The sequence below is a fragment of the Lissotriton vulgaris genome, chromosome 5 (genome assembly GCF_964263255.1).
Source record: "Lissotriton vulgaris chromosome 5, aLisVul1.2, whole genome shotgun sequence".
NCBI classification, from domain to species: Eukaryota; Metazoa; Chordata; class Amphibia; order Caudata; family Salamandridae; genus Lissotriton; species Lissotriton vulgaris.
This window is the reverse complement of record NC_141693.1, coordinates 403,383,719-403,405,471: the sequence shown is the minus strand read 5'-3', so window position 1 is coordinate 403,405,471 and position 21,753 is coordinate 403,383,719. Positions and strand designations below refer to the sequence as shown.

General features: G+C 46.2%; 1 protein-coding gene across 2 annotated transcripts in view; it reads left to right on the top strand.

Moving 5' to 3' along the window:
* Positions 1 to 21,753, top strand: part of CCDC6 (coiled-coil domain containing 6) — a 403,678-nt gene that overhangs the window by 165,084 nt on the left and 216,841 nt on the right. For both annotated transcript variants that reach the window (XM_086921755.1, XM_086921754.1), the window contains exon 5: positions 4,154 to 4,314. In XM_086921755.1, the coding sequence (XP_086777881.1) occupies positions 4,154 to 4,314 (161 nt within the window). The remainder of the gene's footprint in view (positions 1 to 4,153; positions 4,315 to 21,753) is intronic.

Sequence of the window (21,753 nt, the reverse complement as noted above, 5' to 3'; positions counted from 1 at the left end):
CGAAGAGTGTGTGAGAGAGCGAGAGACCGAAGAGTGTGTGTGAGACAGAGCGAAGTGTGTGAGACGGAGCGAGAGACAGAAGTGTGTGCGAGACAGAGAAGACAGGTGTGAGAGAACGCAAAGCCAAAAGATGACATGAAGAGGGGGCGTGTTTGAGAGAGAAGGGGGGCAAAGAGTGAAAGAAAGAAAGGGAGGGAGCGGATGCCAGGATGGGGGGCGCAGAGAGGCGAGGACTAAGACAGGGTGAGCCTGAACAGACAGAAGCGTGGTTAGAGAAAATGAAGCATAGCAGCAAGTTAGCAGAGCTGGATAGAAAGGAGAATTCTGCATGAGGGACAGAAGTGAGTAGGGTACAATATCCCGAATAATGTTATTCTCAGCACTTGAAAAATGCTAAGTGATGATATACAACATGAGATAGATAGTAATGAAAGGGAAGTAACAATTCTCTGGGGGGGAGGGGGGGGGGGGGGGGTTAATTGTCCACTTTGCAAAAAGGTGCAACAAGGGATCTGTGGTTTAATGTTAGAGCAGGACATTAACCTTACACATTTTGACCACTCCATGATCGGGGACTTACTAAATGAAATACTGTTCACCTATGATTTGGGATATGTAAATGAAATTGCCCAAAAACCATCTCATTTTCTCCCAACCTTTATTGGCAGAGGAGCACTGACTATTGACTTCATTATTTCTTCAAATACTTATGGCCGTAAGATTAAGAGTCTCAAGACCCTAGACTTGCCACTGAGCGATCATTGGCCGCAAATAATGGAGATTGAAAACCCATTTTGGGAGCAGCATAATGATGGGTCCCTTACGCGTGCACTCCCAGATGTGACGCTTGGGAGGCAAAATGGGTATACACTTAAATGGAGTAAGTTGGTCCCAGAGAAATTCTTAGGCACACTGTTGAAAAAGCGTTTAGATAGCTTCATGATTTGCCTGGGTGAACACTCTGATAGTGAGCGGATAATAGAACATTTTAACATTATAGCATCTTCTATTAGAGATAGTTTGTGGGTGGAGTCATAGAAACGGGCCAAAGGCAACAGGAGATGGCTTGACAGCGCATGTACAAAGACACTTACTGACCTGAAATACGCCATTCATAGGATACCTCGAGACCCTTTACTAATAAGAGGTCAAGGAAAGCATACAACGAGGCATTAAAAAATAGGAAAAAGGCTATAAAAAGGGAGGCCTGGGAAGTCCTATGCGGTACAAAAGGGGGTGGTAATGGACGGAGCATCTGAACCAATCAAACACTCACACCCAGTCAAAAATCTGGGTTTAATCCATCACAGTTCTTTAGCCCACTCTGCCACCCAAGTTCAGACATGGCTATATGCAAATCAGTCTGACCCTGTGCCTCATGGGAACAGTCCAGCCCAAACTGCCAAGCCATGCCTTCCCTGGACTGGAAACAAGCTTCCGAGGACCGGTTTCTGGCATTCCAGCCGTCTTCAGCCCGGCTTGCTTGAATCCAGTGGCAAAGTGAGCAAGGGACTCACGTCTGAGCATACCCTGCCACACTTATGGCGGCCAAAAGTCCTATGTGCAGCATCAGTCTAAAGATCCATCTGCGTTTTCGAGGGCCGTAAACGCCCCCTTTCTGTACGATAATACCAAAGCGCGTATGGACATTGCGATCGCGGAGGACGATTTTTTTATATCTTTATAGCTGCCTAGATCAAACATCCAAAATAGGCTATGACACACTGTGTGACAAAGGGGTACGGGCCCAGAAGCTGGTGGTTACTCTGGATGAAGTTATGAGGAGTCTGAAAGCAACAAAGGGGGGAAATGCTGCAGGCCCAGATGGGATCCCAGCAGATTTGTTCAAAGCAAACAGTGAGATCTGGGGCCCCATGCTGGTACAGCTTTTTAATGCTGCGCTAGCGAGGGGATTAAATCCTTCATGGTTCACCTCGGTCATTGTCCCAATATACAAGAAGGGAGATAAACAAAATTGTGCTTGCTATAGGCCAATCTCCCTTCTAGATTCATCTATAAAGATCCTTGGCAGAGTCATCCTATTTAGACTCCAAAATTGGGCCGAGGATAATGGGATAATAAGTGACTTGCAATTTGGATTTCAGAAGGGCATAGGAACAATTGAACAGGGTTTAAATGTATTTATTGTTCATCAAAAATATACCAGGGTAAAGGGTGAACGCCTATACCTGACGTTTGTCGATCTTACCTCAGCATTTGACTGTGTCCCATAGTGCACTATTAGAAAGGTTGGGCGTGGAAGACCCTATTATTTGCTTTTTAAGGGAATTGTATTCAGGGGCCACAGCATCGGTTCGTTATGGAAAGGGGGGTGAATGTACCAGATCATTTGGTATAGGACGTGGTGTACGCCAGGCATGCGTCCTGGCTCCATTTCTATTTTTGGTCTATATCAACGGACTTGAGCGTAGTCTGTTGCAAGAGTGCAGGAATATGCCCAGGGTTGGCAAAAGATCTATCCCTGCACTCTTGTATGCGGATGATGCAGTCCTAATGGCCCGGACCCCCCCTGGCCCTACAGAACCTGATAACATCCTTTGATAAGTTCATGTTGAGTATGGACCTAAAAATTAACTGTAGTAAAACCTTCTCCATGAACTGTGGAACACAAACTAGTAAACAAATGAACGATGTCCATAAATAATATTCCCCTGGAAAAAAACTCCACTTTCCCTTACCTGGGAATCCTGTTTCATGAGACTGGCTCTTGGACAAGTGCTGTAAAGGCTAGAACTCTTGTTTTCAAAAACAATAATGGCCTTAAAGAATTTTATAAAGAAGTTGGGTAAGAAACCAATAAGAAAAGTCTTAACTATTTATAAAGCTACGTGTATCAGTGGCTCTGTATGGATCTGGACTTTGGGGGTATACTAACATAAAATCAATTCAAATAGCCGAAAATAAGTTTGAGGCATATTCTGACAATACCAGAAAGTGTTGCGACCTACATCTGCCACATCGAACTTGGGCAACCGTATGTTACAGATATAATCAGTACTCAGCCCATTCTTTTGTGGCATAGGGTATGGACAACAAATGAGTGTACCGTGAACCTGGCTATTTTGTGGGACGTCTTAAAACTAGAAAATGTGAGTAGACTCAAATTGCTAGATTATGTTAAATGTTTTTTTAATAGAAATCGATTGCCAACAATACTATGATGATCCTCTGACAATGGTTAATATATTCAGAAAGTTGTTGAAAAAATTGTGTTTGGAACACCTCGAGGAGAAAAGAATGTTAGAGGAAGGAAAGAAAAAGACTGTTACCTCGCATCAGCTGTTATTAACTGGTGATAAATTACAGCCGTACTTAACTCTGCCTATGCCCAATTATGATAGATTCCTCTTGACACGTTTCAGATTAAATATTGTTTTTAGATTTTTGACTTTCCCAGAAATGAATTCGTGGTCGCGTGATTTGCCTATGTGCCCATGTGATGAATCCTCTTCCCACTCTGACAACCATGAACTATTTCCTTCAATGTCCTGTGTCCAAACCAGTCTGTTTTAGAGAAGAACTTTTGGTCTTTTTACCATTGTTGCTTTTTCACCTTCGTAGCAGTGGGGATTACCACTTCTTTATAGGTTAGTCCCAGAAGGCCCAGGAACCAGTTCATGAATATAACACATTTTAAAATTCACCAATAAGACCCATTTGCTGCCATGTGACTTAAAAGTCAGTACTTGAAGAAGAAAATTTCAGTCTGCCATTGCATCAACAAAAATTCTACTTGAAGCACTTAAGTGCACCCAGTCACAAAAAGCTTTTGGACAGTTTAAGGCATACCGAAATCATTATTTTTTTTACTACTTTGAAGTCTGAGCATTTTTAATGATTTTAAATCGCACCATGTATATTGCTATAGGTCAGACATATCTTTGATATAAGATTTATTAGTAAGCCCAAGTAAGGCAACGGAAGATAATAAACTTGATTGAACCTTGATTATTGAAACAATTGTGTTTTGAAGTAAAAGCAAGGGAAGCCTTTGTATTTCAACATCTCTGCGAAGTTTTCTGTGTGAAAATCAGTCTGTGCTAATTGTTCATGTATTATTCAAGGTTTTGATTCTGACTTTAGTTAATCGCGTTGATAATAAACAGTTTTAGTCTCCAAAACTTCTATACAGAATTCTGCAGGAGAAATTGGACCAACCAGTGTCTGCTCCACCATCCCCGAGAGAGATTTCAATGGAGATTGATTCACCAGAAAATATGATGCGACATATCAGATTTTTAAAAAATGAAGTGGAGCGACTAAAGAAGCAACTCCGAGCAGCTCAATTACAGCGTAAGCAAAATATTTACTATTAATTCTGTGTAAAGTGCCATGAATGTAGAAAAGTGTTCTGCATATTTATAATTTGCATGATAAATGAACTATTTTGCTAATAGCTGTGTGAATAGTAGTTTGCATGTCAGTCTCTTGTTTTTTTTTTTTTATTTGATTGCTGCCTCTAACATTGACCGCATAAAACTTCTTAATTGGTCTAACTTTAATGGGAGTGTCGTACAAAGTCCTGGTTAAGCTGAAATTGCCCATTATGTCCACAGCACAATAAGTTATAGGTCAATTTTTTTTCTCATGTTCTGACTTGTATGCTTGCAGCGCAAGGTGCTGTCCTGCCACACACTTTTTGCGTGCCGGTGTACAACTGTTTCACTTGTTTTTAGGTCTCTATTTTTTTTTTTTTTTTAATTTTTGAAAACCTTTATTGTGCATGTAAAAGGGAACAAATACGGGCCTACAACCGTCAGGCCGGCCACGAAACAGTTAAGCACGAAAGCAAACAATCCAGGCCCCCCAGCGGTATCAGGCAATATAGCAACAAGTAATAGCAGTTACACTAACGTGAATCATGCCGCCAAGGAGAAGGAGTAGTGAAGGTTAATTTTTAAAGTTTTGATCTAAACATAAATCGGTAAAAATTGAGTCAAGGAGAACTGAGTCCATACAATCCGCTTCACAACACATGCAGGCAGCAATAAACATGGCAGTAGTGATAACACCCAACAGTATGGCGGCACAGTTCTAAACAACAGGAGCATCAGTCCGCATTTGCATACCACCCACAGCGCCACCCACTCCTTACAAACCCCCATTACAGACCCAGAACAGAAGGAAAGAGAATTATAAAGAGATCATAAATAGGCACCATAGAAACTAACGAAACTAAAATATAACCCCCCACCCTACACACATGCAGAGGCTATGGCCTGCCCCCCCCCCCCCCCCAGCAGAGTGTCTGTCGCCCCATAAACCCGAAATGTAGCAAGAAAAGAGAAAAGGGGAGAGAAAAAAGGAGAAAGTAAAGTCCAAGATCGGAAAAAAGCATAAAAGAAAAAGCGTCACATTTGACATATAGGGAGGAAGACGAGTGTGCAAACTAGTCTATGACCCCCCAAAAATTAAGAAGGTGGGGAGGAGCCAACAATTATCAAGCTCTCCAGGCTCGCGAGCAAGTCAATGGTTACTACCCCAAACGGAGCTTCAAAATTAAAAGACCTCACAGCAGGTATAAGCAAGCATTCCACCTCCAGACCCCCGTTTCGCCCAGGACCTAGATCGTAACCACGAAGACTGGCAAGAGGATTTTAGAACTGCGGTCGTGAAAGAAGGAAAACATCCCCTCCCCGGCGCGCAATTCACAACCAATATCAGTACAGGCCAGGTCGTCACCAGTCAGTCGGCAAGTTAGCGTGTAAGCATCCTCAGCCCTGGCCAGAGCGCCGAAATACCTCCAAACATGTCCACCGCCGTACACTCCTCACCGGCCAGACAAAGGAACAAAATGGCCTCCTCCAGCAGGGAAAGCGAGGAGGAGGAAGATGCGAGCGCCCCCAGTCAACATCACTAGCAGTGCACAAATGGTGGGGCGCCCCCCCCTTTGTTAGACGACTCACACTCTGCAGGCGCGGAGAAAAAGTCACAGGGAGGGAAGTCATCGCCCGGAGAGTCTCTGAGGGGTGCAACAGTGTTAAGCCGGTGGCAACAGTATCAGGCAGTGAATCGAAGGGCGGCTTCGCAACAGTAGCCTCGCCAGAAATAAAACAGTCAACTGTATCTCCAAGGTCTGATCGCTTCTTCACAGCCCCGCAGTGTAGCACTGTCTCCTGAACAGGGTTAGTCAACGGCACCAGGGGGCCAGGCAAACGCAGTTGTGTCGAACCTTCCGTAGCTCCCACTATCCGCTGTTCCAAGATGTATGTTTGTCGCCGCCACGTCGCCCGCAAGTCAAGCAAGGCAGTCAGGATATCGCCGCAGGTCGGTTCCCGTTCCATCGCTGGCCGACTCATACAGGATGGGCGCTCCCCCCGTTGATCACCTGGTTATGCATAGGCAGGAGCCTTCCCGTTGGGGACGAGGAGTCCGCCATCTTCCCTCTACACGGGAGGGGGCGTCTTGGTCACCTCCGCAGCAGGCTCACGGTAACGACAGGGGGGCGACTACACAGGCGGGAGTTAGAAAAGTGGGAGCCACCGATACACAGGGCAGCACACAGGTCCGGGCCGAGGCAGGACGAACGCTGTCCATCTAACCAGCGACTTGGACGAGTTGTGGCAGGGCAGGCACCCCAAGATGGACTCCGTGCAGTCCCAGGCTCACCGGGGGGAAGGCAATGTGGGTCGGATTCCCATGTGTCGTGTTAGCAGGGCGATCCGGCCAGGAGCCTTACCAGTTCGGAAGGGGCGATGTGGCTCGTCTCCGCGATCAGGAGCGCTCTCGTCCCAGCTGGTGTCTTGTGAGCGTGATCGGCTGACGGCGCCCGGCCGTTTCTAGATCTGCGATCGGCTCCAGGTCCCGGGTCGGCTGCAGGGGCCGGGAAACAGCGCGAGTTCGCCGTGTAGGCGAACGGCGGAGGTCTCAAAAGAGCACCGGTGGCGTCAGCATTCGCGTGTCTGTAATTAGACACGGGATAACCAGGATGCGTAGCAGGATTTCGGTGCAGGATCGGACGGCTCGCGGAGCCTGTAGCTTACACGTCCGTCCCGGTCGCCATCTTGGCTCCTCCCCCCTTTCAGGTCTCTATTAAAGAGCATTTGTATTACACTGTTTTGATAGGCTGTGTCCTGCTGCTGCTGATATGAATTTTGCATTGCAGCGCATAAAGAATTATTTTTCTGTTTCTCCCTTCAACCTTTATAGTCCCATTCTCTTTGTAAATTAACTCCTCCGTTGTTGCTTGACGCTTAATTCCTTTGTGCTCTCACTGCTGCCACCTGCCTGGAAATGTTAAATGAATTGCAAATCATTACACAATGCTCGTGTGTGCGTACATGTAAATCAGCCATCTGAGTACATATTCTTAAAATCAGGATGAACTCTGTGTGGACACAAGGCAATTATCTAGTGGAGGGAAACGAGCTTTGGCAACAATAATGGGTGTCATGGGCAAGGCAGATAGGCTTTGCGAGTGCATGTTCAAGTCCAGTTGCATGTGATGAATAAAAAATGAACATGAATTTTACGCTAGTCGACATCCATGTATTGCTTGGCTGAGATTGCCCATTTGGAAATTCCTTGTAATTGTCAAGGAACCTTTTGGATCATTTCAAATATTACCTAGAGGTGTTTTTTTGTTTGTTTTATAAACCAGCTCCGAAAACAGCTGGTCCATAAACCTCAGGATGTGTAGAGCTACACTTGCCTCCAGCAGGAAGTAATCGTACCACACCACACTGAGCTGCTTAATAAAGCGCCGGGACACTCTTTCTGAGTAGCCGTGCGCTATAGAAATAAAATATAACATAACATAACACCAGTCTGAAAAATGAATTTGTTACACTTTCTTGGCAGGGCTGTAATCAAGGTCACTAATTGTTTGATTTTGCAGCTGTAGTGTGTTCTGCATACTGATGGATTTGCCACATAATCCAACATCTGTTGCATAATCTGGAAATCTTAACAAAAAAAATAGTTTTGTAGCTCAAATGGATCAAAAGTTACTAAAATCGATGACCCGTTGCTCTGCAGTGGAAGGCCCTTCACAAAGGTTCACTAGCCACCTTTCTGTTGCTTATTACTGTATTTAGGCGTTTAATTGGAACCAATATGGTCAAATCTTTATCCAGACAGTTTCAATATGTATACCAAACAGCAAATAATAAAGCTTTGCTAGCCCAAAATGTCACATTACTCCGCATAATTAGCTTTTGTTGTTATGTAATTTAGTTCCATCTGCTGCATAGTTTGGTCCTGCCCTGCTGCATAATTCCTGTGGCCCTCGCTGTAAAGCCTTGTAAAGTGCTAGAGCACGTAGCACCTAAACAACTGCATTAAATCAAAGCTGCTAATCTAGCAATGTGCAACAGTCCCAGCTGATCAGATTGACCTATCTCATGACTCTTCTTGCATAGTTAAAACTTAAATCCATGTGGTTTGGGGGGGTAGGTGGTGTTGATAGTGAGGCTTTCACCACTTGTGAGTAAAAATCCACACTGAAGCAGTGGGGAAGGTAAACTAGTCGAAGTGACGTCTGGGCATAACCTGCGAATTTAGGATGAACAAAGCAAAAACAAGGAGATGATGGACAGATCGCTTAACTTTAGAGACAACCCGCTCAGTCACAGATCTGGGTTGAATCCATCATCGTTCCTTAGCTCACTTTGCCACCCCAGTTCAGACCCAGCTGTATGCAAATCAGTTTTGACCCCGTGCCTCATGAAAACAGTCCAGCTCGAACTTCCAAGCCAGCATGTAAGAAGTATGCACAGGCAACTGAAAAGTCACCTGACCCCAAATAAGATGGGAGCCCAATTGTTAGACCTGGCATCTTTAGCATGTTTTCCTGTCTTTATGCTACTGGCCTGCTGTTTTTAGGTCGCGCCTTGGAAGCACATGAACTGCTGTGAGGCATGCAGTAGTGGAGTATGGCTTTAAAGCCCGGCCCATATTTGTAATTGGCTTGTGTCATTGTCCTTGGTAAACATTGGCTTCCGAGTAGTTATTAGGCTTGTTAGTCCCTCCTTGTACCTCGTATGCTTTTGTTACCTCCATAAAGTCTGGACCTTTTACTGGTGTTATATGGTCTACTATCTAAGTTGGTGAGCTTTATTTTCTTAAATGCTCTTCCACTATTCCACCCATGACTATGCAGCAGCAACCCGCTTTTATTTTAATAGTAATGTTTTTATTCAAATTACAGAGCAGTCCGCTTGCACTCTAGCGGCATTGTTTATTTAATAATGTAATAAACGGCGTGTTCCGCTTTCATTTTAGCGGCCACTCTTATCTAATTTAATTACAAGCGCGACCGCTTTCACTTTAGCAGCCACATTACAGGAGCTTTTGAAATCAATTATTTTGTTTTACTTTGGGTGAAAGTGCCATACCTGCTTTTACTTGAATGTTGGCTGCACCCCTTTGTTTATGCACTGCTCAATGTAACATGAATATGCGAGCAGCGTTTATTTTGGGACCGCTACGTAATGAGAAGAACATTTCAAAAGTCACATACATTTAAAAATGAAAATTGAAATTTTCTGAGGTGTGCGTTGACTGGAATTGAAATGTTAACTTTTTGGTTACCATTCATCTACAGATTGTGGGTAAAATATTGCACAGTGGTGGACGTCAGTTCTGAGGTCAGCATTTTTGTTCGTAGCCAAATCCTTCCCCCACTAATCCTTTGTTTTTATGAGGTATGGGACTCGTGATTAGTTGCCTCTGCAGCATGTTCTGTCGTGTGCCAATCAGCCTCTAGCCCATCTTATAGCACTTCATGTATTTATTTCTCAAGAGCCCTTTTATCAAGGTACACTGCACCGTCACTACTAGGGATATTTTAAAGTAGGATGTGACCCAACAGCCTGAGCTGCTGACTTTAGAGTTGGGGAGCCAGGTTCGATTTGTGTCGGCTTAACATACTGTGATTCTGCCTACCAAAAACAAGCATTTGCAATGCAGTAGGTCTCGCATTTTAGACATTTGATCTATTGGTATTGTAAATGACAATGTCTTTTATTATTGCAGGTTTTTTAAACACCTAAACAAAAGGCATTGCCATTTACAATGCCAAAATTCAAAATCTTGCAATTGCGAAACCTATTGCATTGCAAATGCTTGTTTGACTGTGTGCTGCATTTCACTTTTGTTGGTTTTAGAACTCTAGGCACTTTGCCACTACTAATCAGTACTAAAGTGCCAGTGCTCCCCATATAAATAGTGATTATGATTGATTGTCCATGATTGACATATTTGATTTGCTGGGCCCTAGTAATGTGCAGTATGTGCGCCCTGGCATTTAAATCAAATGCTACTAGTGGGCCTGCAGCACTGTTTGTGCCACCCACATGAGTAACTCCGTAAACTTGTCTTTGGCCTGCCATTGCAGTGTCTGTAAGTGCAGTTTTAAACAGCCATGTCGACTTGGAAAGTGCACCCACTTGCCAAGCCAAAGACTTCTTTTATTACATTTAAGCCACAACAAAGGTAAGCCCAAGGTAGCCTCCTTGGTAGGGTGCAGTGTAGGTGAAAGGTAGGGCATGTACTGGTGTGTTTTACATGGCCGGATAGTGAAATATTGGCAGATTCGTTTTTCACTAATGCAAAGACTAGCCTTCCAATAGGTTATTAGAGCTGCATTGAAACATCTTACAAGTTTAACTTTCAATTGAGAAGAGCTGTAGATTTGGAGTTTGGGGTCCCTTGGATCAGGATTTAAAAATAAACCTTTTAGTGAAAATGGTTTTAAAATTCTGTTTGAAAATTACACTTTTAGAAACTGGTTATTTTCTAGTCTAACCATTCTGTGCCTTTGCCTGCCTGTGGAATCAACGTCTGGTTTTGACCGACAGGGGCCTGTTTTTGACACTGTCTAAAGTGAATGCACAAAGGGAATGAAAGTATGCCTTGCATGATGGCCCATCACCAGTCTGATGGGCCTTCCTGAGCTAGAGTGGTGGGAGTAGTTGTCTCGGACACCTGAATATGGCTGTGCCTGGCCTCTCACAATGCTGTTTCAACATTCCTGGAATGTGTATGGAGCCAAGACCAGGCAGGATAAGAATGTGTGCCCTACAAAGACAATCTACTTCAAAGGCCAAAAGAGGTATAAGTATTGGACCTAAACCTCAACCTTTTAGAACACTTCTGGTTCAAGAGGAGACTCTGCCAAGAGGAAGAGCTGGAGAAATGCCCCTTTGATGGGTTGGACTGCAGTGGCTGCTTCTGTCTTTCAGAGGACAAAGACTAAACTTTGCTTGGTATCTTGCTCAAGAAGATTCTCCAATGGCTTGTCTGTGCCTTCCGCCTGTTAAGAAGTTTCAGGGACATCAAAGACCTCATTGCTGCAACCCTGAATTCCATTGCTCAGAGATCTGTCCTACCCAGTGGTGCCACTATCAGTTCTGGGTCCTTGGAGGCAGTTCTGCTGCTTCTGGACTTGGAAATCCACATATCGCCCTTCCGGCGCCTGTTTTTCTGAAGCAGCACTGCTTTGTGAGAAATTACCATGTATTGACGCTGTCCGGCCAAAAAAACTAACACAGCCCCGGCCCGCGGCCAGAGAAACCACCGCAGTCAGAGTTCAGCGCACAGCGTCTGCTAAGTCCAAGGCCACCGCACTGACTTTCACGCAGGCCCTGCTGTGCAGCTGAGAAGATCGACATACCGTGGACCACGACTGAATAAATTGACACATCACCTGATTTCCACGCATCGCACCTGTGCCAAGTCTATATTGACGCTGGGCTTCAGTAAGGAGTAGAGGCTGCGTCCCTGGAGAAGTTCCGTGTGTGGTACCTGTAAGAGGGCGGGTTTTATAAACAGGCGTGGAGGCGGTAGTGGTGGTTTAAAGGACGAAGGTTTATTGAAAACAAATGAAGATGTGAAAGGGGGTAAAGGTTCCTCTGTATTTTCTTCTGATGTATCTGGGGATGTGGTGATGAAGGTTCTCTGGTGGTCTTCACCTTGTCTTCAGGACTTGGTTGGTCTCCCCGTGGCTCATAAGAGAAGGGGGAATAAATGAGGGGAACCGTGAGAATGGCAGTAACAAATAGGTAGAATTAAGCTTCCCTTCACCACACCTTTTGGTGTTTTGGGAAAATAAGTAGGGGAGCGACAGAAAAGCAGACACTAATGAATACAGAGATAAAGATTGATTCAGACTAGGAAATTAAGGAAAAGGGAGCAATGTTGTATTGTGCCTAGGAAGGAGGAAAAAGAGTGCTCACAGGTCACGGGTCATGGAAAGGAAACAGGAGCGTTTTCAACAGCGCGCCATGCACTTTACAAGGTGTAAATTCAGTCTTTACACAGCCCACACAGCACTACCAATGCGCGGCCCAAGTATTTTGCATCCTCTTCCTGCAATAGTCAACGCGCGGCCGGCACCAATAAAACAACCAAAAAAAACGCTATACAATCCCTCCCAAGTTCCTTTCCCACCCACTTCCCCAAAACTCCCTCGAGCCGATGTCACTCACCGACCCCGCCGCAACTCTTCCTAGAGTCACGGCCGCTCTCCAGCATCCACCGGATACCACCAGTCCTCGCACTAGCTGTCTTCGTCCCGTCCTGGTTGGTGGGCGTCTCGGTCTCCAACTTCTCGAGTCCCGCATCTTCCTTCACAGGGTCCACATGGTCTTCTATGGCTCCTGCCTCTTCTACGGGTCCCGCGTCTTCTTTCTCCGTCTGCACCCTGCTGCTTCAGTCTTCGGCGTGTGTGTTCACTTTCTCCGCCCCCACCTCTTTGTATCCGCCTCTCATTCGTCTAGCCGCACCGCTTCCGGATTGTGCCTCAACCACTTCCGGGTCATTCCAGTCATCGTGTCCGTGTGCCTGAGGAGAGACAGCAAAGGAGCGTGGTTGCTGAAGTCCAATTTCAGGGTAGCGAGAGGAAGTTACTCTGGTACAGTCCTCTTCTATTTCGGTATTCTCCTCACAGTACCTAAATAGCCACCACCTCTGCATGATGATGTCTTTTCTTTCCCAAGTAGCGCTGATCTTGTTAGAGCTACTACTCAGTTGTTTTTTCAACTGGCTTTTTTCTAGACACTTTGTCAACACTTTTGAGAGACTTTTTCTCCTGGTGTGATAGGATGTCCCTTTGGAAACCTGGTTTTGAAATATGTGGTGCCTGCAGCAGGAAGATGTCTGTGACAGACCCAAACCTGGTGTGCTTGCGGCACTTGGAGCGGGACCACAGCCATGAATCCGAAGCTCCTCACTGCCTGATGTCAGTCAACTCTGCAACGCTATTTCAGATGGGAGCGACGCAGCAAAGCTCACAGAGTACCATCCCCCCCTTGCCCCATCAGGAAGTGTTGTCTCTTAGCCATGACAGAAAGAGAGGGTAATGACATCTGAAGTAGGTCATGGTTGCTATTTCCACTACTTTCTGGTGCTTAGAAAGAACTGAGGCTTTTGTCCTATCCTAGTCCTGTGCCTTCTCAATCTCTTCCTGATAGAAGAGAAATTCAAGATGCTCGTGCAAGTTCGGTCTGCTCTGGATCCAGGAGACTGGGTTGTGGCGCCAGGCTTGCAGGATGTATTTTTCCACATTCCTGCCCTGACTGCCCAACAACGTTACCTGTGGTTCAATGTAGGCCAAGAGCACTGTTTGTTGCGCTTCCCTTTTGGCTTAGGGTGTTCCTGAAAGTGATGGTGATAGTTGCAGCTAATTTTAGGAGGTCAGGGGGGGTTGAATGGGAAGCCGAGGGAGCTGAGGGAGCTTACCATTCAACAGCGCTATCACTGTATGCTCAATAAAGAAGAGGGCTACAGGTGCTGCCAGCTAAGAGGTGAGGGTGCTTGTGGGGGGCTCTGTGTGTGTGTGGGGCTCTGTGTGTGTGGGGCTCTGTGTGTGTGGGGCTCTGTGTGTGTGGGGCTCTGTGTGTGTGGGGCTCTGTGTGTGTGGGGCTCTGTGTGTGTGGGGCTCTGTGTGTGTGGGGCTCTGTGTGTGTGGGGCTCTGTGTGTGTGGGGCTCTGTGTGTGTGGGGCTCTGTGTGTGTGGGGCTCTGTGTGTGTGGGGCTCTGTGTGTGTGGGTGTGTGTGTGTGGGGCTCTGTGTGTGTGTGGGGCTCTGTGTGTGTGTGTGGGGCTCTGTGTGTGTGTGTGGGGCTCTGTGTGTGTGTGTGGGGCTCTGTGTGTGTGTGTGGGGCTCTGTGTGTGTGTGTGGGGCTCTGTGTGTGTGTGTGGGGCTCTGTGTGTGTGTGTGGGGCTCTGTGTGTGTGTGTGGGGCTCTGTGTGTGTGTGTGGGGCTCTGTGTGTGTGTGTGTGGGGCTCTGTGTGTGTGTGTGGGGCTCTGTGTGTGTGTGTGGGGCTCTGTGTGTGTGTGTGTGTGTGTGGGGCTCTGTGTGTGTGTGTGGGGCTCTGTGTGTGTGTGTGGGGCTCTGTGTGTGTGTGTGGGGCTCTGTGTGTGTGTGTGGGGCTCTGTGTGTGTGTGTGGGGCTCTGTGTGTGTGTGTGGGGCTCTGTGTGTGTGTGTGTGGGGCTCTGTGTGTGTGTGTGGGGCTCTGTGTGTGTGTGTGTGGGGCTCTGTGTGTGTGTGTGGGGCTCTGTGTGTGTGTGTGGGGCTCTGTGTGTGTGTGTGGGGCTCTGTGTGTGTGTGTGGGGCTCTGTGTGTGTGTGTGGGGCTCTGTGTGTGTGTGGGGGGCTCTGTGTGTGTGTGGGGGGCTCTGTGTGTGTGTGGGGGGCTCTGTGTGTGTGTGGGGGGCTCTGTGTGTGTGTGTGGGGCTCTCTGTGTGTGTGTGGGGCTCTCTGTGTGTGTGTGTGGGGGGCTCTGTGTGTTTGTAAATGCAATAGGTCATGCGTTTACGAGCGATTAAGCTATTGGCATTGTAAATGACAATGCCATATATTTATGATTAAAAAAAAATTACATAAAAAAATGTCAGGAGCAATGCCAATAGCTCTACCTTCAATAATGCCGAGACCATTGCATTGTAAATGCTTGTTTAAGTAATTTGTTGGGCTAAGCTTATGAAAGGCTTGCAACACGTTTTCCCCAGGCTGTTGACCATGCCCCAGGGGGGCCTCACCTTTTTGCTGTGTGCACTCTTGAGTCTCTACACAATTGCCTTCCTAGGCTATTGTCCATCTAAACTGCCTTTCTAGTGGTTATAACATCGATTGGGCGGATCAATCAAATTGCAGGCACTCTTGGTGCACTCTTTACACAACCTTGTACCCAGACAAGCTGCTCCTCCCTACTTGTCCCTCCTCCTTCTGAAGGTTGACTACTTCTATGGAGGTCAGATCATCACCCTGCCTACCTCCTTTGCTCTGCTTCACCCCTCCAAAGAGGAGTAGAGACCACCCTCTGAACACAAAGAGGGTTGTTTGACTTGATCGCGAAAAACTGGTCCTAGCAGACGATCAACTGGTCGTGGAGTACCTAGGAGCTAGGAAAAGGAAGGATGTGTATAAATGGATAATCTCACAATGGATAGTGTTCTGCATCAAAATCTCCTATGCATTGGCCAAGACGCACCCTACTGAAGGTTTGTGTGCTCATTCCACCAGGTTGCCCGCGGAGTACCTGTCCCAAATATCTTTCAGGCAGCCACATAGACTTCTTTGCACATGCACACTAAACACTGCTGTCTGAAGAGTCAAGTCCGTTGCGACGGTCACTTCGCCCATTCGACCTGCAGGACTTTTTGGTTGAAAATTTGCTTCGCAAGCCGCCCTCCGGTGAGGTACTGCTTGGGTATGTATTCTGCGGCTAGAAGTTTCTATCAGATGAAAAAATTACTTTCCTTTACTAACGCCTTATTTGGTAGAACCGCTACAACACAAGGGGGACTCTGAAGGCGGATGGCAGGCAGGTCGGACAGGGGAGAGATTCAAAACTGTCTAGAAAGACCCGAGCTGCCTGCAAACTGATACGAAAGTGCTAAGAAAGTCACTGATACTATTAAGCATTGCTATGCATACACTATACAAATTCCTCCCATTGTCTCTGCTCTGCGAGCCTGTTGCAGGTTAAGAGCCACCCTTTTCGGGGCCCTAGTTTTCCACATCAGCTGCAATTTCTCAACGTAGCTAGGTTGGTGCCTATATAGGAACTATACATGTCACTTGCGGTTTGGGATTATGCCGATAATGTGATTCTGAGCCAAGCACCGCTGACTACTGACACGCAGGGGTACCACATAAAAGTTTCCGGATCCAGTCTGGCCCCTGGGGATTATCTGAGGGAAGGAATCTGTGACAAGATAGTCTCTACCAGATAATGCATTACCAAAGGAAAGTTACTTGTTCTATAGAGATTTTGTAGATTGATCAGGCATTTATAGATAACACAGCTTTAGCCTGTACAGTGACCATTTAAAATTCTATTACTGCAGGTACCATTCAAGTTACCTATTTAACATGTCTCTCTCTTGCGTATTTCTGGTCCCATAGCACGTCTTCTGGTGACAAAGCTAATAGTATTTGTTTTTCAGACCATCTTATTTGATGTGACATGTGAGCAGACTTAAGAAATGAAATCTCAAACTGTTTTTGAGCTAGCAATTCTCGAACTATTCGAGTTGTAGTGGGTTCTCAAGGAATGATCGGTCTCTGGAAACTCTACAGCTCCATCATTAATGGAAGTGGACTCTTTCCTCAAGGGTAAAGCTTTGGTTTTACCAAATGGCAAAGAGCACGTGTGGAAATAATGTGGGAAAACCTATTGGTCTGGTGAACTCTTTCACACTCGTTGTACAGGTTTGATTAGTATTGTACCTTACTCCAAGAATATGCTTAGAAGCCTATTAAATCTAGACAATGAGTTAGCTTTGTTTTAACTGTTAATTTCCCATGTCCGCATTAACAGTGACATCGAGAAGAATGAACTCATGACTCGATGTGTTTGTAAACCTGGCTTAATCTTTCATTGTACTAGCCAGAGTCCGGTTGTATAGAAATGGAATTCTGCGTTCACACTTCCAAATGAGTAAAGATTATCTAAATGGTAGCACAGAGGCCAGCACCACTTCCAGATGAGAAAGGAGTTGCAGTCTATAAAGGCTTAGAGCCTTTTTCTCTGAAGTTCCAGAAGGAACAACCTTCTAATCATTCCAGCCACGAAAGAGGATTTGCATTTTTCCTCTAACCTCGATAGAGGCCCTGAAGTTCCAGCCACTTCCTGTTGTATGTTCCATCTGTATGGACTATCTGAGTAGAGCCTACTCCTCTGAATATTGTGTTCATGTAGAGAATTGTAAGCTTTTCTGGTACTACCATCATTAAACTCCGATTACTATCCATGCATGATCCCTCTGTTTCTAAGTGACTTTGCCCTGCTGCCTCCTCAACTGACCGTTCCAAACCTCAATGGTTGTCCTTCTAACAACTTCTGCAATGGGTCAAAGGCTCTTTCATTTTAAAAGCAATACAAATCATCTCAGCCCCGGAAAGGGAGCAGAGACATTTTTTTTCCACTGGTTCCTAGCAACTGTAAAAGGACTGAGATCTATAACCTTTCTGGATCCCTTTATGGAGGCTTAATATTTCTATTCGTTACTCCCCTACAGACGTTGAGGTAAATTTGGCGTGGTCCCTGCAGGTGTCCAGAACCATGAAACACTGCTGGGGGAACTTACAGGATTCTTATTTTCATGTTCCGCCCTGCAGGAAAACAGGAAGAACTTCTGACTCACAGTGCGAACACTGCCAAGCTAGAATGCTGCCCTGTGGTCTCTGCTCATTTGCACAGGTCTTTACTCGTCTCTTGGCGAGCATTGGCGTTTTTTGTGCTACTTAACTTATTGCTTCTCTCAGTGGGACCGTTCATTCAGGTAAGCAACATTAAGGGACCTTGCAGAGCTAAGTTTTATCATAACTCTAGACTGTATTTGGTGTTTGGTGTTTCATAAACTACCAAAGGCCCCCCCTCCTCCATGGTGCTACTGCCACCCACCAACAGACGATGTTGCCTTTGCGGTGCCAGCGGCTGTTGGGAATGAGAAATTCTACTTGACCCCCGTACACTGCTAAGATATACATGTGCTCCCTGGGGCATCGCCTTTGCACCTTTGAATCTAGTTGCTGGACAGTTATTTCAAGCCATCCCATTCCTTTCATCTTTTGTCCCAACCTTGCAATGGTGGGTACGTGCTCACCGTCACAACCAACTCCTCACAAGCCTGTTGAGGTCCATTATGTTGGGGAACTTCAACAGTTCCTTGTGGGACTAATCCCCTTCAATGCTTCCCATGAATGTATTGAAACTGAACTGCATGGCATCCCTAATGGGCTTGTGGCAGTAATTAATGACTGCAGATCAGAGCCCCGCACCTACAGCTTCTCAGAACTAGTCAGTCGCATTATGAGTTTCAGCCATGTTTGAAACTAAAGAAGTAAATAAGCAAATGTGAAACAAATGGATAGATGCTCTCTTCTCACCGTTGTTAGTAAGAGTAGAGTTTGGAACCAGGAACTACGTCCAGAAAGACTGTACCTTAGTAAGTCTCTGTTGGTGTAAGTGAAAACTATAGGCCAGTAACTTATTTTGACACCATCAGCCTGTGACAGAAGTAATTTTTATGTTATCCCAATAGATACTAAATTATGATGCAGACCTGTGTCAATAGTGTAAAGATTGTTTTCATTGCTTTTAAAGCAGCTTCCTGCCTAGCCTTCAGCTGACAGATACAACCCACATTGGTTATAGCATAAAGCTAACCTTTCCCTTCCATGCCAAGCGACACCTCATTGATTGATGCCCTTCATTACCAATGCCACCCTTTAATCACACATTGGCTTATGTTTCTTTATTTCCAGTTTATTGATATTTTTGGTCAATTTGAAGAGTTTGAGCCTTTTTTAATCCAGGTACCGCTGGCCGGTAAACCTAGATCTTACCTGTGCCCAGTCTCCTAATGAGGCATGGCCCTTTCAGACTCTGTACCTGAGTCCCCCACTTGAGTCTGCTTCCTCTCACATCTTGCTGCATTTCTGCCCATTGTTTTCTGTCTCTAATCTGCTTTCATGCCTCTTGTTGTGTTTCTGTCATTGCTTTCTGTCTCTTTTGCTCCGGTATGCACCCTTTTTTGTGACATGTCTCATTTTTCTCATTCTTGCTCTTTTGTGCTGTTTCTTTGTGCCCTCGTTTCCCCTGCTCTTTACTGTCCAAGAAAACACAACAATCGCCTTGCCTGTACTAAAACTTTCTTTAAAGAACAATTCCAAAGGGTAAAAAAAACAAATCAATGTCACCCTATTTTGAAATGTATCAAATATTTCTTAATTTCATACATCAGTCACATATAACATATATCACAATTCAAAATGTATATGCAACACACCACAAACAGTTTGTGACCCAACAAAACAGTCAATGAATAAGGGTGCATACAACATAAATAGGCAACATCAATACGTATGACTTTGGACAAAACATGAAACCTATAACAAAACACCCTGTGCTCAAACCAGGTAGCCTTTCAGTTGAGCACGTTTTAGCATGAGTTTATCAATTAGAACAAACAGTGTGAGTTCTTTCAAAAAACAATTCTTGCACTGCGCAAAGTAATGCACACAAATTTTACACAGTTATCCAACCAGGCAGAAAAGTTATATTATTAGTCACACTTGTTTATACAAAAACAACAACGTCAACGCGTTTCGAACCCTGCAATTACTGACTCTGGATTCTCTTCAGGACCAGACACTATTCTACGAGATCAGCCGATTTTGCATTAAGAGCATTCTCTGAAACCGCCCAGAGTCTATCACGGTCGGAGGTGTTGCTGCTGTTTAGAAGAGAGAGCGCGAAGCAACCGCATTCACGAAAGATACTGCTGGTCCTTCAAAGAGGAAGAATACACCTCATGGGCACAGGATGAATGCTTAAGGCGTGCCTCTTTCCCCACTAGCATTCATGAATACAGACAGGTTCCTCATACAATGAGTCAGAAGGGAACTTTTCACTGATCCTAATGCGAAATCGGCTGATCTCGTAGAATAGCGTCTGGTCCTGAAGGAGGGAAAGAGGAGGGGAGGGTGAGAGACACAACATGGAACAAGCATTTGCAATGCAATAGGTCTCGCATTAGCAAAGTTTGAGCTATTGGTATTGTAAATGACAATTTTTTTAATTTATATTTTGTTTTTGAAAATAAATTAATAGCTTTGTCATTTACAATGCCAATAGTTATAACTTTCGCAAATGTGACACCTGTAGCATTTGTAATGCAATATGTGTTGTATTTACGTGACTTACATGTATTGATATTACAAATAACAATGGCTTTTAATTTTTTTTAATAGTTAATAATTAAATAAAAGTTATTGTAATTTATAATGGCAATAGCTTAAAGTTTTGTAAATAACTTTTGTGAAGATTATGTTCAGTGTATTTTATTGTGACGAAATTCCAAGAACAGAAGTGAAATATTAACATGTTTTTGTTACATTTGTAATAAAGCTTCAAACATTGAGAGAGCATATTTGAACCAGGTGTTGTTGAATGGTCGCAGAGATTGATGATGTGGTGGCGCTGAGTGATGTTGTGATGGCAAACGAGTGATGCTGTGGCGTTCAGTGATGCGGTGGTAGCACATAGTGATTTTGTGAGGGTGAGGGGGTGTGAGGGTGAGGGGGAGTGAGGGGGAGTGAGGGGGTGTGAAGGTGTGAAGGTGAGAGGGGGTGAGGGGGAGTGAGGGGGTGTGAAGGTGTGAAGGTGAGAGGGGGTGAGGGTGTGTGTGAGGGTGAGGGGGTGTGTGAGGGTGAGGGGGTGTGAGGGTGAGGGGGTGTGAGGGTGAGGGGGTGTGAGGGTGAGGGGGTGTGAGGGTGAGGGGGTGTGAGGGTGAGGGGGTGTGAGGGTGAGGGGGTGAGAGGGTGAGGGGGTGAGAGGGTGAGGGGGTGAGAGGGTGAGTGAGGGGGGGGTGAGGGGGTGAGTGAGGGGGGGTGAGGGGGGGTGAGGGGGTGTGAGGGTGGGGGGGGTGAGGGTGGGGGGGTGAGGGTGAGGTTGTGTGAGGGGGTGAGGGGGGTGAGGGGGGTGAGGTTGAGGGTGAGGGGGTGAGGTTGAGGGTGAGGGGGTGAGGGTGTGTGAGGGGGGTGAGGGTGTGTGAGGGTGTGTGAGGGTGAGGGTGAGGGTGTGTGAGGGTGAGGGTGAGGGTGAGGGTGAGGGTGTGTGAGGGTGAGGGTGAGGATGTGGATGTGTGAGGGTGAGGATGTGGATGGGTGAGGGTGAGGATGTGTGAGGGTGAGGGTGTGGATGTGTGAGGGTGAGGATGTGTGAGGATGAGGATGAGGATGTGTGAGGATGAGGATGTGTGAGGATGAGGATGAGGATGTGTGAGGGTGAGGATGAGGATGTGTGAGGGTGAGGATGTGTGAGGGTGAGGATGTGTGAGGGTGAGGATGTGTGAGGGTGAGGATGTGTGAGGGTGAGGATGTGTGAGGGTGAGGATGGGTGAGGGTGAGGATGGGTGAGGGTGAGGAAGGGTGAGGATGGGTGAGGGTGAGGGTGAGGATGGGTGAGGGTGAGGATGGGTGAGGGTGAGGATGGGTGAGGGTGAGGATGGGTGAGGGTGAGGATGAGGATGTGTGGGGGTTGGGGGTGTGTGGGGGTTGAGGGTGTGTGGGGGTTGAGGGTGTGTGGGGGTTGGGGGTGTGTGGGGGTTGGGGGTGTGTGGGGGTTGAGGGTGTGTGGGGGTTGAGGGTGTGTGGGGGTTGAGGGTGTGTGGGGGTTGAGGGTGTGTGGGGGTTGAGGGTGTGTGGGGGTTGAGGGTGTGTGGGGGTTGAGGGTGTGTGGGGGTTGAGGGTGTGTGGGGGTTGAGGGTGTGTGGGGGTGA